General features: G+C 29.1%; 1 protein-coding gene across 1 annotated transcript in view; it reads right to left on the bottom strand.

Annotated features, from left to right (window-relative positions):
- The window catches only part of LOC123295199 (Down syndrome cell adhesion molecule-like protein Dscam2), a 193,479-nt gene that overhangs the window by 128,982 nt on the left and 45,073 nt on the right, over positions 1-19,424 (bottom strand). The window contains 1 exon segment of the mRNA XM_044876449.1: positions 7,973-8,134. Coding sequence (XP_044732384.1) covers positions 7,973-8,134 — 162 coding nt within the window.

Here is a 19,424-nt window from a genome sequence, read left to right as displayed (position 1 = left end):
GTATATTAAGTTTAGTCCCAAGCTTGTAACGCTTAAAAATATTGATGATACGAAAAAAATGTTGGTATAGATGTTCATAGAATCACCTAATTAGACCATTTCCGGTTGCCTGTCCGTCTGTTAAAATAACTCAAAACCGAAAAAAGATATCAAGCTGAAATTTATAGCACGCTTAGGACGTAAAAAGTGAGGTCAAGTTCGTATTTGAGCAACATAGGTCAATTGGGTCTTTGGTCCGTTGGACTTATCTTGTAAACCATTAGAGATAGATCAAAAGTTTAAATGCAAAAAATGTTACTTATTTAAAAATAAACAACTTTTGTTTGAAACATTTTTTGTAAACATCACTGTTTACCCACGAGAGCGCTACCTAGGTGCAAATTTTATAGCATGTATTAATATGGGAATATCAGTTATGTGTGTGTGGGGATATCTTTCTTTATTTACTTACGTCAAAAAACAGAATATTGCGTCATCAACACTGTATATACATCATATTTCAACAATTAACTCAGTCAATTGTTTGTTTTCACTTGTTATTTAACACAATCGAGTTTTTAATTTTTTTAAATTTATTAATTTTTTTCCAAGTTTTCGTACATGAACATCCTATTTTTCTTCTTATATAACAATAATTTGCAGCCGGCCTTCTTAGTTCAAGGTTAGGTAAAGTTGTTTTTTTGTCGATCTAGAGTGTACTCGCCGCCTACAACATGACGGAAAAAAAATTTTTATAATGAAAATGAACGCTCCTCAAAATGAATGCAATTTAGTAAAGTACACTTTGAGTTACTATATAACATCTATATGCATAGAGCTTCAGTGTGTGTCTAGGCTGTATAGCACTGCTTTATAAAAGTATCTACTAGTAGATACTGGTAGGTATGTTTCAAAAACCTTATATAGTAAGTAGAACCACAGAGTAGTTTGTAGGTAGGTAGGTACCGACTGCCGAACAGATTTGTATGACGACTCTGATGATGGATTATATAATACAAGCCATGACAATTTTTTGTTGATATTTTATACCTGATGCCAATTTTAAGTTTTATACCTACATTGTACAGAACATGCCATAAAATAAAATAGAGCAAAAGAACGGAACGAGACATATGCAGCTGCGGATTTCATCTATTCCCCGGGTGCATCTATTCCCCGGGTGCTTGTCTTGAAAATAAATAAAGAAGTACCTGGCGTCCAGACTAATCTTTGTCCTTACCTGATTGCTCTGGATGAGACTGGTAAGGAAGTTAAAATCATAGACAATTGCATTCCATTTGAGGGAAAGCTCGACAAATACAATCAGCCTACTACTGAGTTGTTCTTCGAAAAACTATAGGGTCTCATTGGATGCTATGGGGTCTCATTCTCTCCAAACTATAGGATTTGAAGTCTCGAGGAACGAGCCATGATCTGCAAAATATATGCAGACCATGGCTCGTTTGATGGCTCCAGACAGGATCCGCTGATTACGCGATATTTATATAGAATATTTCATGTAGCTAAATTTCATTACCACCTCCCCTTTACATAACTCAGCATAGCTTTTGAATTAATCTCCTCTTTCTCTTGACCGGATAACGTGAATTAAAGATCTTTCCTAGCCACAATTTATAGTCCAGTAAGGTAACTCATGAATGGATGAGGTTCTTTATGGGATTTGTACCCAAATTAGGCGAAAATCGAGAGTAGTATTTCGTGATATTTTTGACTTCTTCTATTAGTTCATGTAAAAAATAACTGCATAGTTATTAAGTCCGCAGTGCCAAATTAAAAGTGGGTCTATTTTCCGTCATTAGCCGGTACGTTAAGCTTTAAAATGAGTGGCAAATTATGGAATTCGATAACCGAAGATAAATAAAGAAAGAAGGTTTCGCGATAATTCGATATAGGATTAAGAAAGATCTCGCGAAACAACAGAAAAACCGGCTAAAGAAATAATATATAGGATAGGTAATGTTTGGAGTTACTTAGCATAATAATTATAAATTTCAACGAAAAAGAACGTTTTGATATTTTATAACGCTAAAGCAATTTATAGGAACCTATATATCTGCTGGAGATTATCTCCAGGTATCTTTTAAAAAAGTTTCAAAGCATTTGACATAAAAACTTTTAACTGTTTGTGTCGTATTTTCGATGGAATTCAGTGGTCTTACTTTAAAATTGACTTTAAAGCAGTTCGGCTGTCACGACTAGCCAACTAGTCAACTAGGCAATTTTTTGATGTAAATGTAAGAAAATTCTCTAAAGATATCGTAAACTAGGCAACTTGTATGACGTAAATTTAAAACAAATGCTCTAAAAAGCACCAAAAATCAAATTTTTTGTTTGTTTTTTGAGATTTTTTTTTTTTTTAATAAACATAATTTGTGATAAATTTTCTTCATGATGAAAACTTTTTTGAAGCTCATTCACAGATTAATTTTTTTACAATTAGCATTATTGTTAGTTCTTTCATAAACCACTGTGTTAAAAATCACAATTATTAAATGAAATAATTCAAAATTTTGCTCTACAAGAGGCAACAGCTATCAGAATCTAGAAACCCTCTTGAAAGTTGATATCCTGTATAAGTGTATTATCTATATATACTTATACACTTTTTTTTATGCTACAAACATATTATTATTTGGATTTTTATTTAACGGTTCAGTGAAACACTAGACATCATGAAAAATTGTTTTTTATGTGTAACATACATACCTATCATATATATAGATGAAAAATCATTGTTCAAACGTGGAAAACATAGAGGAAAAACAGAAATATACAGCTGTTATATTGTTATGATTGTATTTGTGTAGTTATTGTTGTTTGCTTGTTTGTTTGTTATATACATGTTCACTGTAACTGTTGTTAACTGTTAACTGTAACTGTAACTGTAAAGAACAACAACGTAGCAGGAATCAAACAGGAAGGAAAGAGATACAAAAATATAGAAATTGTATGTATCTATGTACAAACGAAAAACGAAAATATTGTAGATATATATAGATGAAAGTACAGATACATTATTTTTACCTCCGTGTGTACAGAAATCTTGGTTATTTAAAAAAGCATTTTACCATGGAGTAATCGGTGTCTAAACGAAGAACGCGTGCCAAGACAAGTTAAGACTTGTGGTTGAAATTACTTGTACCTTATTTTCAGCTTTGTTGATGAATTTTGTTATAACTTCATGAATGTACACGAAAAATAAGAATAAAATTTTCCGAAATATCAAAAACTATAACAAAACAAAATTTTCAATTTTTGATATTTTGAAAATTACTCCAAATATTGAAAAATTTAATTTTTCTTTTTGGCTTATATTGCCAAGTTATAACATGATTCACCATCAAACTTAAAGAAAAATATTTTTTTTTTAATTTGTGACTCCATAACTGTGCTCAAACGTTCTTAATTATTCAGGCACAGCGATTTTTGTTTTGTTTTTAATTATTTATTAAGATTTGAACTTTAATTTAGATAGTTTTTTTTTTTTTTTTTTAAATTCCTACGGACTAATTTTGAAGATATCTAAGAAAACATATCACCCATCTTCTGTTTTCCGATAAAACTAATGTTAAGTATGCCTACTTTTGAGGTCATTTATTCATTTAAATAATCAAGCAACCCTCCTTAAAATTTTCAAGATTGATTAAGACTTAAATAGTCTAACTATTAGCTCAGTTTGTTAAGGCGTAACTAATGCCATCCGCGGTATGCTTAGGGTAGCGAGTTCGATTCCGGCCGTCGCAACAAAATTAATTTAATTAAAAGTTGTGATGGACTAGTGTAGCGCATAGTATATGGTATCACAATGGGCTCAATAGCCTAAGCGTGTCCTTCGTGGACAGCCAATATAACCTAACCTAGTCTAACTACATATGATAAATAATCAAGCCTTATATCCAACATTGACTTGGCGTTGTTACATCCTTAACTAGTCAAAATAAATTCATGGATATGAAAAATGTGTATTCTTAACAAAAAAGTTTCGGATTTATAATGTCACACAATACTTAACATACGGAGGTAGTATGGAGTTCTTGAAAGGATTTTCTTGATATAAATAAAAACATATATATAAAATGAATTGTATTCGAAGTGAAGTGTAAATGATAATCTCGTTTCTTACAATGGTTCCGACCGGTGAAAAATCATTGATTTGGAACTCTTAAGGAAATTGTATATCTGTGCCAAAACGGAATTGAAAATATCAGGGGATGTGACGTGTCAGATTCTATATTATATTTAAAATTAATTATTTTAAAAGATTTTTATGATTGCAAACTGTGCGAAAGTTTTTTGTGATTGAAATGCTCGATTTTTTTTTTTGGGGGGGGGATTTTCATTTGATAAAGAAGCAAATATTTAAAAAAATGCTTTCTCGTGTTTTTTCATTGAACAAATCGAAAGTAAATTTTATCTGGAATTCTCGGTTCTTATAATATTTTCATGAATTAGCGTAGGAAAACAACATATTTGAAGAATTTGAAGTGTCTGCTAAAAATAAAATTAGTTTTCACTTCTTTTAAAAATTTTTTGTATAGGTTCATTTCTTTAAATAGTTCCAAAAAAAATTGGCCTTGTTACATAATAAAACAAACGTACCTTTAAAAACATTTCAATATAGGACTTATATGTTAAAAATGCAAATTTTAACAACTAAAACCTGCTTATAAAGGACAGTAATAAGAATGCATCATATATGTATATATATATATATATATATATATATATATATATATATATATATATATATATATATATATATATATCAATAAATTCATCATTTTTATCATTATCGAATAAAAATCCCAAAAAAAAAGTGTGAAAGTAAGGATGTCTGTTTGTTTGTTTTTTGGTTTGGTCGTTTGTTTGCTTTTTACGCTTTCACGCAAAAACGAATGAATGGATTTGAATGATACTGAATAATAATATAGCTCATTCAACACAATATCACATGAGCTATAATTTATAAAGATATATTTAAAAAAAATAAATTTAATCTGACATTTGCTGCTCCATCTATGGTCATCATTTTGAAACATAAACTAAAGATTTCTGTATAAATTTAAAATAGTAAACGTCAAACAATTCATGGCCATCTTTTCTGATATACTCAATGAATTATGACTATTTTAAATTTAAAAAAATTGAAAAATTGAAAGTGACTTAAGAATTTTTTTCTCAAACATAGAGGACGTTTAGAAAATATTTTCAAATACGTGTTTGAAAAAACTATTAAATTCGGCGATTTAGTTTCATGTCACAAAAATTAGTAAAAAAATCCACACGAAATCATATTTTAGCTCACAAAAATACACAAAATATTGCTACTAAAATACAATATAATGAAAAATGAAAAAAAATCTATTATTCTAGGTAAATAAAACATTGTAGGTTTATCCATAAAAGTATACACATAGGCAAAAGAGTTTTTAGGATAAGGAATTAAGTAAGAGGTTTTTCTCATGCAAAAATTTCATTTTTATGTATTCAAGAACACAAAAAAATACAAATAAACCACGTTCATGAACTGTTCTATACAATAAAATTGAGTTAAGCCAAAATACAATTTTAATTGAAAAAGCCCAAATTTTTTTATTTTAGTGCATTTAGTTTTTGGAAAATATACAGTTTTAAAAACATTTCAGCTATTAAGAATATTACTTTGTGATTATCTAACTAATTTTCATCAGGATATCGGTATCGGTTTTAGTCGGTTTTTCCTGTAGCCCAAAAGTTAGTCTATTATACACAAATTGAATCACAGGGAAGTTGGACTAGGAATAGAAAATCAGAACATTACAGTTGATCCTTTTGTACGTTTCGTCTCTTTGTTGAGACTTCTTCAGCAACTAAAAATTATAATTATCAAAATTACAATACAACAACTGTAATGTTCTGATTTACTATTCCTAGTCCAACTTCCCTGCGATTCAATTTGTTTAAATAATTTTTTGATATTGGCGTGATAAATAATTTAAATTTCAGAGATTTGGCAATATTTTCGAAAAATTATTTTTAAATGGCTGAATTTGGGATATTGCTTTCCTGATTGCGCTTAGGGTACATTTGGGAAATGAAGTACATTTTGCACCTGGGAACAGCGATTTTAACTAACATTAGATGTGCCCTCAGTAAAAGTACCTAATTTTCGCGTGGCAAATCAAAATTAAATGTTTTAATTATATCTAACGATGTTAAAATTACAGAAATACTTAAGAACGTTCCCAAAAAAAAACTTTTGACGTTCTTTGACGTCCTGAGCACGCAATAAAAATTTCAGCTGGATATCTCTTTTCGTTCTTGAGTTATGGTGTTCACAAAGGGACAGGCAGACAACCGGAAATAGACTGTTTCGGTGATTTTATGAACACATACACGAAAATTTTGTTCGTAGCATCAATATTTTTGAGCGTTATAAACTTGGGACTAAACTAAGTATACCTAGATAAATATTACATACATACAGGGTATAAAAAAAATTCAAAATCCTGACGTCTTGAAATCAACATTTTCGTGACGTTGGCTTTTATATTATTGTATGGGTCGGTTTTTTTGTAACATTGGTTTACCATCTTCTCATATGCTACAACAAAAATATTATACAGAGATGGTATATAAAGAATATTTTGTAGTCTTTATCTAAGTTAATACTACACTGAGAGTTTTACTACCCCAAACGATAAGAAAGCTTTAGAAACTAAGTACAACCACAAAAAATATTATGAGAGCTAGGTATGAAATTATATTTGAAACTTTTAATTTATACGTTTGAAGCTAATAATATTGTAAAGTTTATTTTAGCAAAATTTTAGTTTTTTTAAACGAAAGTTTAAATACCTACAATAAAAAAATTTTTAAAACATATAAAGTTTTGTTGTACAGCATGTGTTTGAAAATAGAAAATTTTGTTTCATCGACAGTTTTAAACTAAAAAGTTCCGTTATTTTATATTTGATTGCAAAAACTCTATGCATAAAATGTCAGATCTGACGCTAAAAACATTAAATTGATTACAGATATTGATAAATTTGTCAGAAACTCCATATAACTTGACGATAAAGTGGTAAATAGATTTGTTCATGAAGCCAGAATTCGGGATTTTTGCTTTACCAGTCAAATTTAACAAATTATTTTCTGTTTTCGACTTTTCTAGAGAAATGTAAATTTTAAAAATACAGCAAAAACTATTTGAGGATAAGAGAAAACGATTTCGAGATTTATGGTTATGTCTCAAAAATCATTGTGCCAAACGTTCAATTAACCAGATTTCTTAAGTTTATGGGTCGAAATTATCTGATATAGTGAATATAATCAAAATTGTCTATAAAGTGATTTTGACTCAAAAAATACGGTAAGCGGGCCCATTTGGAGATTGAGCGAATAATTTCAGAGATAAAAGTTAAAGAATTAATTCATGGTTTTGACAATTTCGGGACTATTTTTCCAATCGTCACATTAACCCTTTTTTCTTTTGACGAACAGTCTCTGGGGTATAGATTAAAATCTCTTTGTTATCTTTCACAATTTGAAGCTTGGATAATTAGAACCTTAGAAAATTGAAGGATGATATAGTGGACGACATCCCAGTTTGAACACAAGGGCCAAGTAACCTATAGGCCCGTGTTTACTCGTCTTCATTAGAGGTATGACAAACTTATGGATCACAGAGTAATCACCATCACAGAGTGAACGTAATTCCAAAAACCCGACAGTCCCCTGCTAACTCTATCAATAAGGGGCATGGGCAACCCGCAGATAACTTAGTAAATGCAATCACAGGATGAATGCCAAGGACAAAAACTTGCAGGTTTGAGCTTTATAAAATTCTAATTGCGCAAGCTTCATACAATATTTGAAATTTACAAGTTTGATTTTGTCGCAGACTATAGCTCAAGACTTCAACAAAAACGATTTGCAAAAAAGAGCTAGCTCAATCATTTAAGGAAAACCAGCAGACATATAAAGAACTTACCTCCTTGCAACGATGGGTAAATAAAAAACGATGGTTCTTGAACCCACGAAACAATACGAACTAAATCCTTTACAAATGATGGCACTACACAACGTAACACCGCTGTACACCCCCGTGCCGCACCCAATACTTCTACATCGACTTTGAATGCTTGTGTTACAACTGAAACAAAACACGAAAAAATTGATAAATAAATTTTAATAAAACTAGGATAATACTAATATAAAAAAAAACTAGACATGTATCGTCTAATATGCTATAGTAAACCATTGTAATCAATTCTGGAAAAAAACACCTACTTCGAAATTAACAAGGTTAGGTTAGGTTAGGTTAGGTTATATTGACTGTCCACGAAGGACACAATTAGGCTATAGAGCCCATTGTGATACCATATATGTGTTTTACCACCTTTCCGCTGATAATTTCATTTATCAGCTCCTCAATTTCAGAGGCTGAGTGCACCTCCTTCATGCATATACCATGCACTACACCAGCCCATCACAACTATTAATTTAGTTAATTTTGTTGCGACTGAGCTAATAGGGCGACTCGAAATTAACAAAATGGATAATATCTTCGGGCATTATAATTTGAATTTTTTGTATATAATTGTGCTGAATTTTTGAGATAAAATCAAGTTTCTTGCGCTTTAATTTCAAGCTTTGTGATAATAAAGTAAGAGATATCAGAAAATTTTTTTATTAGACAGTTTATTCACTTAAACAGTACTGCTAATAAGTACTATGGTTTTTTTAATCCATTTATTTATTCAACGACATCTGAAACCCAGTTTACGCTAGTTATCGTAATTCTGTATTAAGACACCGGTTGTCGCATGGTAAAATTATTTTCAAAATTCCTACGTTTTCACTCACTTTTCGCCAACGCTTTTCAGTTAACGACAAAATTGTTTGTCTTAAAATGAACTCAGTATTAAACTTTTGTGAAATCTTTTGTAGTTCATTTAATAAACTAAACTAACTTTCATAATATTTAATATTTTATATTAGATAAAAAAGAAAAACTTAGCCATAGCATGAGAAGAAAGTTTTATATCGAGAAAATAGAGAAAGTGGTAGATATACAACCTTTTTTTTCTCTCTTCTAAGAACAAAAATTTGTTCTGTAATATTGTTGTATAAGTGAATTTTTCTAAAAACTTATTTGTTTTTGTTTTTGCTACGTTTTACAAAGAAAACCTTTTATAAATATTAAATGTTCAACACGAATATGATTAGACATTGTGCTTTTTTAAACATAATATTTGCTCTAATAGAGCTTGAAGGTACAGAAAGTTCGAAGAAAATGGAAGGAAGATATATTTTTCCTTTAAAGAATGTAAATTAACAATACACTGCTTTTTAATTATTTAGATAGTACAAGCACCAAGGCCATTTTAGATTTAGTGTCGAAAATATTTGTACATTATTTTCTTTTTGCGATGAATTTTGTTATAACTTCGTAACTGTAGACGAAAAATAAGAATAAAATTTTTATTCAAGGTATAACATAATTCACCATCAAAACTGAAAAATATATATTTTTAATTTGTGTCCCCGCTACCGTGCTCATACATCCTTAAAAAGTCGGGCACAACGGTTTCTTTTTTGTTTTCAAAAATTAATTCAGGTTTTAACTTTAATTTAAATAGTTCTTTTTTTAAATGTTAAATACCGTCTAGTTTTGGAGAAATCTATGATAACGTATCATCAATCTACCGTTTTCCCATAAAACCAATGTTAAATATGCCTACTTTTGAAATCATTTATTTATTTATATAATCGGGCAACTCTCCCTAAAATTTTCATAATTGATAAAGGCTTAGTCCAACTTCATGTAAAAAAATCAAGCTTTTTATTTCAAATTGCCATAGTGCTACATCCTTTAATATAAATTAAAATCGAATGTTGAAAAATTTATAATTACTTTTTGTTTTTGTTGTTTACTTTTAATCATGCATACGATATTTATTTACATCATGGTCTCTTCGATTATCATTGATGTTTTTAATATGATGCATATACAGTGTAAACTAAATTGACTAATATCTTGTCTAGTAATTTTAATTAAAGAGAATTGAAAACAATACTTAAATTTATAACTTTTTTTACTAAAATTATCGGACAAAGCTTCTTCACGCTTAAATTTTTGTAATTGTATTTAGACTTAGTCCAACTCCATATAAAAAGATCAAGCTTTTTATTTAAAATTGAATTGGTGATCGTACATCCTTAAATATAAATTAAAATCGAATTAAAATTTTATAATAACTTTATTTGAAAATGAAATGTTGAAAAATAAATAATAACGTTTTGATTAATGATGATATTATCAATAGATATCATTAGACAACCAAACACACATTGATCTAGACAAGGATAACGAAAATATTATTCAGAAGAAAGAGATAAAGATAATAGTGAAAAATAATATATTTGATTAGAACCGAATAAACAAACATAGCATGAATGGTGTTTGAGAAGGAACAGTTTGAAAATATAATTTCGATCAATTCAAATGGAAAATGGTAAAAGTTTGTTTCATTATGGATTCTAGTCTCGAATGAGTATATTAAAATTGAAATATACGCGACACGTCCGCGAAATTTTTTATTTCAGCTTTGGTTGCAAGGAAATGGAAGGAGGGGCGGGATTTCTCAATATTTTATATCTTGTCTAAATTATTTGAAAAAATTAGGTGAAATCCATGCAATGTTAATAGTATGGACAGAAAATGAATTAAGCCCCAAAATTATCTCTCTCTCAAGTATCTAGAAAACGAAATAGTTTATGGCGAGCATTATCGTAAAGAAAATTGAAAATCCTTTAGAATTTACCCGTCAGCACTCGCGTTCACCGCGGCATGAGAGATTTGTTCATGCGTTCTGCACATTCGTCAAATATTTTTCACTTTAAATATTCTTTAACTTAATGTTCTAGATAATTAAAAATAGTTTGATTACGTGATTATTGAATGATGTTTGAGAGTCACAGTATTAGAGCAGATAAATAATCTAAATAATTAAATTCATTATAAATAATTTCTTTTATACTTCTATCACAAGTAATTTTAATTTACTGAGTACAACTTATATTAACTAACGAAAATACACAAACAGGTCCGAAAAAGTAATATTGTTGTGCTGATCCCTTTACTCTCGTGATGAGAAAAATTTGAAGGACTGGAAAAAAATATATTAAAAAAAACTATAGATAGATTGAAAAAATTTAAAATATTCGTATTACGAAAAAGACTTTTAACGCGAGTGCTGACGGGTTAAACATCGGCTACGTAGATTTAAATCGAGTGTAGCCTACGAAAAAATCAATATAAATATAATTAAGTTTACTAGACAAGATATTTTTCAATATTTAGTTTATGCTGTATGTATCTTATTAAAAATCATCAATTATAATCGAGACACCAGGATGTAAATAAATATCGTATAGGTACGTGATTAAAAGTAAACAAAAACAAAAAGTAATAAATATAAATGGTTCCCTTTTTATAGAACTGTGACAAGGTTGTCGAGAATTTTCTTATATCTGTTGTTATCGTATTTTATCTGAAGTTTTTTTTGTCTAATCGTAAATATACATTTTCTTGAAATTTAATTCCCGTATATTCTGTAGGATATAGAACATACCTAGTTTATTGGTTCAATGATTTCAAGTGATGATTTCAAATTAGATATCAGATCTGACAATGAGAATTAATGAGTATCTCTATCAAACTCACATGGGAATGTTGGAATGTTATATGTATACACAAAACCAACCTCGCCTTTTCTAATATATATACATCGGATATTTTAACGAGGACAATATAATTTCGAAACATTTTTAACTTTTTGTTCGAGAGCTAATATTTTTAAAGAAATATTAGCTCTCGAACAATTAAATAAAAGTCTCAAAAGCCAACAAAGCGTAAAATCTTTTAGTTTTGACATGCTTTTCTCAACTTTTAGCTAAAATATCACGAAAATTTTTAGTTTTACGGCCATAGAAACTTTTGTTTTGTTGACTCTTCAAGACCTAACATTTTTTAATTTTTTGAGAAATTTGATCGAGAGCCGTTTCCTCTAACGATTCTGTAGGTTATATTTCCGATTAAATAAAAACACAGTTTTCTACTGTATAAACGATACTTCAGATTACCAAAATCGTCAAAGAATCAGAAAAGTACCTTTCGCCGTTATAGTATTGTCCATTTTAGTTTTAGCCATAAATGCTAGCTATAGAAGGGCTTATTATTGGGAAAATCACTAATGAAGCCAGCCAGTAAATGTGGTAGCTAAAAGGAGGATTACATGTAACCAAAATCTCAGTATTCAATCTATGGAATGACTAAACCGTTAAAATAATAGGCTATTTTTATTGGACACATCGTTCATACATTTGCACAATATTGTTCTAAATTACTATGGTTGTTTAAAGTATAAAACCAACTTTGAAAAAACCACTAGTTCACTTTCAACAAGTGCACTTGTTACTTGTAGTATTATGGAAACGAACCTTTTTGAAGATGTCAGCCGGTGATGATTATCCTTTAATTAGACACTACCGAAACTGTCTAGAATTATTAATAATTTGTCCTATTTAGTTAGTTCAAAACTTTCGTTAGTATTATTCAAAAATATAATCCTTTAATCGTTGATGTTTTTCTTTTGCATCTGCACATTTCTAATTTCTAACCTTTAAAAGTATTATTAAATGTTTATTATGTCGTTATAATTAGAAATCTGCACATGACAAAATACCGACATCTTCAAAAAGGTTCGTTTTCAGAATACCACAAGTCACAAGTGCACTTGTTGAAAGTGAACTAGTGGCTTTTTAACAGTTGGTTTTATACTTGTGGGTAGTACACATTTAACAAAAAAGCTAGTGTAGCGACACTTTCTCATAAATTGATTGTAAGCCATTCAGGCTCACAATCGTATGTTTATTATGTTATTGTCTGCGATATTAATATTCTGCCTGTGTACAATTTATTTACAATATTGCCTTGGTATAGGTGTGCGTAATAGTAGAAAGCTTAATGTATGCCAATACGCGACCATGGACTGAGCCAGCTGGGTGAAAGAGAGATAAAGTGTTGATAATATTTGTTTGTCATTTCATGTAATTTGAGTATAATTAATTATTGTTTTTAAAAACATATTTTTCATTATAAAAAAAATTTGTTTATTTTCATAAAATTAATTTGATTTTAAAATATGCGACTCGACGCTCGTAAATATATAATTAATTTTCCATTGAAAAACAAACCACACTGTTAACAAAACAAATGTTTTAGTTACAGTGGAAATATTAACAGGCGTTATCTTTGAAGTGATAAATAGATTAAATAAAACTGACCAAGTGCGAATCGAGTTTTATTTTCTCTATTAATTACGTATCTATTTGTAATATATTTAATTAATATATTAATTATTTCAAAATTTGGTTGTCATCAAATTTTGTTCATAATTTTAAATAAATAAATAATAATGGGGTTTAACTTCCAATTTTTAGATGGCTATCTGTAACAGAGGTCACCAACAGGTATGTAAATTTAATTTTCCAGGTATAAAGGTTCAAGGTACTCATTTGCAAGGTACTTCATTCCTACCTAATTTCAATAAGAAAATAAATGTCCAAAGTTCAGCCCGTCACAAATTCAGACAAAAAGAGTAAATATTTTCTTATTTTCACAAATTTGCTTTGTTTCGGGAAGGGGTATTTTTCCTGGGCATTAATAAAGAATCATTTAAAATCAAATTTTTTATTAAACAAGATTTCCGGACTATATATGTTGTATTAAAAATTGTATGATTAAAATCGATATTAATAAAATTGAAATATTAAAGAATCAGAGAATATTATTGAATAATAAATAATATTTGTGAATATTAAAATAGACGATTCTGAATAATTGAGAACAAAATTGCTGACTGGTAACATTACATATAGCAAATGATGGTATATTGGTTCATTGATTCATAAGTACAATGCTTTTCAATAAAAAAGAGTTCGGGTTTTATAAAAAATAACATTTGTCACTATAATTTTTTCATAACTTTCCAAGGGTCACATAAAATGTATACCCTGCGTAAAAAAATCTGTACATGTTTTACCATTCTAAGTGATACAGCTATAATCCGTATCACTTAGAATGGTAAAACCTGTGCAGATTTTGTGACATAGAGTATATAGAAATATTAATTTACTTGAATGAAACAAAGTAAAAAATAACCGAGCTAGCATTATTATAAGGATTCAAGAAGTCGAAAATTTAAAGAAAATAAAAAATCAATTGTATAAATTTCCATAATCTTAAAAGGAAAATTCAGGATGTATGTCCATGTCAATAATGTAAGTTTCAATGTGAGATTTAGAAATATTCCTATTTCTTTATAATCAAGTCCATAAAAACATGATCTTATATTCGTGCAACAGTGTATAATACTAAAACATTGTATCTATACATATATATTCAATACGCGAACGCGATTTCAAATTTATAAGTTCTTTTTTCTTTTTAACTAAACGGGTAAGATCTCATATTAATGTTAGACAAAAGTTTCAACTAACTAGTTACCATAAATTTGGAAGAAACGTTTCATTATTGATTGATCTCGAGTGTATGAAATGCATTAAAATATATATGAGGCGAGATTTTCAATTCATTTTATTGGAAAGTTAAATGAAAAATATATAAATTCACTCCCAGCACATACAACACAATTCTAAAGAATCAAATCGGTTGATAGATCGACAAGGGTGGATTGAAGCATTACATCAAGTATTATAGAACGATATCTAGCGCTTAACATAGGTCGCAGTTCCGATTTGATAGTAATTTCAGAACGGTTAGAACTTTGAGAGATTATTACAAGGCCGAGCTGTTACAATTTGCATAGCCTATGTAAAATTTCATAGAATATTCATGAAAATTTACCAAGCCTTCTTAAAAGATGATTCTGAATAAGTGTCTCAATGGGCACGATAAAGAATAATGAACAGTTTTGGAGCAATTAAGATTTTCTACAGTTATAATGTGATATTTTTCAAATTCTTAGTAAACAATGTATTTTGTTACAAATTAAAACTGTAGGTATGCATGAACGTATTAACGTGTTTTTATGTTAAATGATGAAAATTCTCAATAAAAACAATTTAAAACAAGTGAAAACAAATAATTGACTGAGTAAACTGTTGAAATACCATGTATAGTCAGTGTTGATTACTCTGTCACATTACACATTACTCATTTACGAACTCAAACTCACATTACGTTCCGAGCACGCTATAAAAATTTCATATCGATATATCTTTTCATCTTTGAGTTATTGCGCTAAACGGGCAGACGGACATATACTACTTAATTTTATGAGCACCTATATCCAAATTTTGTTCGTATCTTGGGACGCAAATTAGTATACCTTGATATAGAATGAAATATCCGTGGCGAAAATATGCAATAACTTAAAAACACACACCTGGTACTAGACCTGTGCAGAACAGCTAAGGAATCACGACCAATTTTTTGAGCTAGATTCTGGTCTGATAGAAAAATCGAAAAGAGTGGATAGAAGCATTATATCAAGCATTACATAAATATGATGAATGTTTTATGTATAAAAATTGTTTTATTTAAAAAGGCATTATATTATTATTTTATTCATCGGCACGTTTTAAAAAATATTATGTATCTATGTGTGTGTGTGTGTGTGTATGTGTGTGTGTGTGTGTGTGTGTGTGTAAATAAACGACATTTTATGATTATTATTTAAATTGAAACATTCAATTCAATTCTGGAGAGGAAAAAAATTATATTGTAGTACATTTATTCGGGTCAGGGATCAGGAAGAAGAATTCCTTCTATTTACACAGCCTATTAATGGTATCCGTTTCAATTTTTTATGCTTTTATTTTATGTAATAAACTAGCCTGATACTCGCCCGTTTCACTGGGCTTAAATGTAAAAAACACCTCTTTATAGCTTCCACCTCTCTCGATGTGCACAGTTTTCAATTTTGTTAAATGTAAAATAGTCATAATTCATTTTGAGTATATCAGAAAAGTTGGCCATGAATGGTTTGACATTTACTATTTTAAATTTTTACAGAATACTTTAATTTATGGTTAAAAATGATGACTATAGATCTGCTCAATCTATAATTATCATTTTGAACCATAAATTACAGATTTCTGTAAAAATTTAAAATAGTAAATGTCATTTCGCTAGTTTTAGCGTGAAAGCGTAGCAAACATACAAACAAACAAACAAACATCCTTACTTTCGCATTTGTAATATATAGGGATAGAGATAGCGATATAGAAAAGAAGAGAAAACAGAAGTAAAGTTCTGTTAGAAATTAATAGAATTACAAGTTTTAGCTTAAAAAAAATGTGTTTTATGTTCGGCGTTAATAAAAATCAATTTTTATAATTTTTACTTCTTTGTTAAATAAATAGTTTTTAACAGGAAAATCCGATTTAGCATCTCCGAATTCATTTTGTTTATCGCAACAGCAACCGAATTTTGCCCTCGATAGATTTAAAGCATTAATAACTTTTAATTTATCAAACTGTATATGTGATTGAAACTTTTTTTATCTTCATATAATTTTATCTATTTTCATTATGAATGTTTCAGAAATTGTTTCTCTCATCACGAAAGTAAAGGTGTAAGCAAAATAATATTGTTAAACAAAATATTCTTTTGTTAGCTTAATATAAGTTGTATCTACTCAGTAAATAAAGAAAACTTGTGATAGAAATATGGTGGAATTATAAGTTAAAATGAATTTAATTATTTAGATTATTTCTCTGTTCTAATATTTTCACTCTCAAATTATGTAGAGGTTATGAAAATAACAGGTACTACTGGACTGGAGCTGTGACAATTAGCAGGGCGAGAAAGATCTTGCAATGGAAGACAAATTCGCACAGACATTTCCTCTTTGAAATTTTTTGTAAGAGAGAGCCTCGAGTAGAGTGGTAATAATTCTACGATTTATTCTCATGACATAAATTATCACAGTTACTCTTATCAGACTAGAGAAATTTACAAAATTTAAAAAGCCCTCGACAAAGTTTTCGAGTATGTAGCCCTAAACTTGCACCTTAGACATATCTAAGAACACTCTCCAATAAATAAATTTTTTCCTTCTCCAAACAGAACCGATTTTGAGGATCATGACCTATTCTTTAGCTGTTCTGAGTACGGAACCCTCAATTCCCACTTGAAACATAGCTAAGAACACTGCCCATTAAATTGCCCTTCAAACGAAACGAAAAAAATCAAAATCGGTTCAACCGTTTAGGTGTTACGATGCCACAGACAGACAGACACACACACACACATAGCGGTCAAACTTATAACACCCCTTTTTTTTTATTCGGGGCTTACTAAATATAAGCAATTGCATTGTACTGTGCTGAATTTTATAATAATTAATTTTTCTCCGTGTGCATTTTCAATTTTCATACATTTATAATTTTTGATTTATAATATTTTCTTTTTAACTTAACGCTTCCATAATTTTTTTCATTTGATTATAAGAATAATTTTTCAATTCATACAGATATTTTTTTTTCATAATTATTTAAGAAATATTTTTGTAAGATATATTCCAAGAAGAATATTTTGTTCTCTTACAAAATTATTGTTCAAATTTACAATAAAACATAAAAAAGATCACGATAAATTTTCAATAGAATACGATATTTTTTTTTTTTTGTATCATACAAAAGATAAAAACTGATTTGAATAAATGTAATTACGTTTGAAGACAGTGTAGGGTATAGTACTTGAAAAACAGAGTAGTGAAAAGAAAGTAAGTTATTATATTAAATAAAATGTATTTATATCTTTTAATAAATAGAAAGTCCCACATCATACGAAATAGAATTTTCAATTCGAAGGAAATTAACAAGTATCGAGAGGTGTCGTGGGAGACTCGGTAGGAACTATATTCCTTTCGTACTTTGGTACATTATAAATGTAATTTGCAAGATATTTTACTAAAAATTTAAGGTATTCATTTTAGTAGTAAAATACTTTTGTTTGATTCTTTAAAGAATTTAATTTTATAGCTACTTTTAGTTATTATTGTATGAAATAATTGTAGTATTATTTAAAAAAGACAGACTTCTAATTTAGTAGTCAACCCAATGTGTGAGTACATTACGTTTGGTTTGATTATGATATTTATTATGACATAACATAAAAATTGCATTGCACTAACTTTAATAAATTATCTCTGTTTTCTTTAACTTCTGATAACTCAGAACTCAATTGTTGTAAACGATAAAACATAAAATTTTGGCAAAAAAGACAAATTGTGCATTCCTAAATATATCTGAATCGATTGAAAAAATTTTAGTTTCCTAGGTAACCTAGATGCCAGTTTTTGGCATCTGTTGCTGTCTTTCTTTGTTTTAATGCCTAAAAAAGCTTCGTGCGAGAATGAACATAGTTCCAGTAGTTCCAAAAATTGTATTTTATGGTGTGAGTGGTCCAAAAATAGTCAATTTCAGAGGAAAGATTAATGGGATTTAAAAATCAAAGTAAACGTCTAAAAAAGCATCCGTTATGGAAACTTATATATATATATGGAAGCAATTTTTAGATTTTATAACGAGAGTTATTAGAACTTGATAAAATTAAACGGACTTATTACGGAAGATTATTTATCCGATATTTCAAGATGAATATTTTCTTCAATTACAGCACATTTCCTTAAACAAACGGTCTCCAATATTTTGCAAAACGGTTTTATTTGCCCGTTAAGTGTACATTATTTGTTATCTAGAAACATATCATCAATGTCATCATCATAAAATAAAACCTTTATAGTATGACATAGTAGTTTGGATACAATTTCTACTTTTTTCCAGTTTTTCTCTCGCTACCAAACACAAACACACATACAAACAAAACACTATTTTATTCATTCAATATATTTTTTCCAAACATACATAATCCTCTTCATATACAACGTTTGTCCTATTTTATACGTGGGTATGTGTTAACCAACTGGTCCTTATTACGGCGAAACAAACAATCCTGTATTTAATAGAGCAGGCGCTAGACAGAGTTGATTGTTAACTTTATAGACTAATATTCCGGATGCTGCCAGAAACTCAATGGGTCCAATTTTTGTATAACCCTCCTCCGCCCCAGCAAACGTGAAATGTAAATGTTTTGAACCAAATAAAGCTGCCCCTGGTTTTTTTGGTAATTTTATGTCAACAAGGCTCCTTGCGATTTTTTCCTTATGTTCATCGTTTTTTGAGTTATTAACAGTCTAATATTTGGAAAAACTCCAGAAAAGTTATTTTTAAAGATGAAAATTAATACAAACAAGAGAAAACAAACAATTGACTGAGTTAATTGTCGAAATACCATGTATGGAAAGTGTTGATTACTCTGTCTGATACTATTATAACATTTTTTGCAT

The sequence above is a fragment of the Chrysoperla carnea genome, chromosome 3 (genome assembly GCF_905475395.1).
Source record: "Chrysoperla carnea chromosome 3, inChrCarn1.1, whole genome shotgun sequence".
NCBI classification, from domain to species: Eukaryota; Metazoa; Arthropoda; class Insecta; order Neuroptera; family Chrysopidae; genus Chrysoperla; species Chrysoperla carnea.
This window is presented reverse-complemented; position numbering and strand designations above follow the sequence as displayed.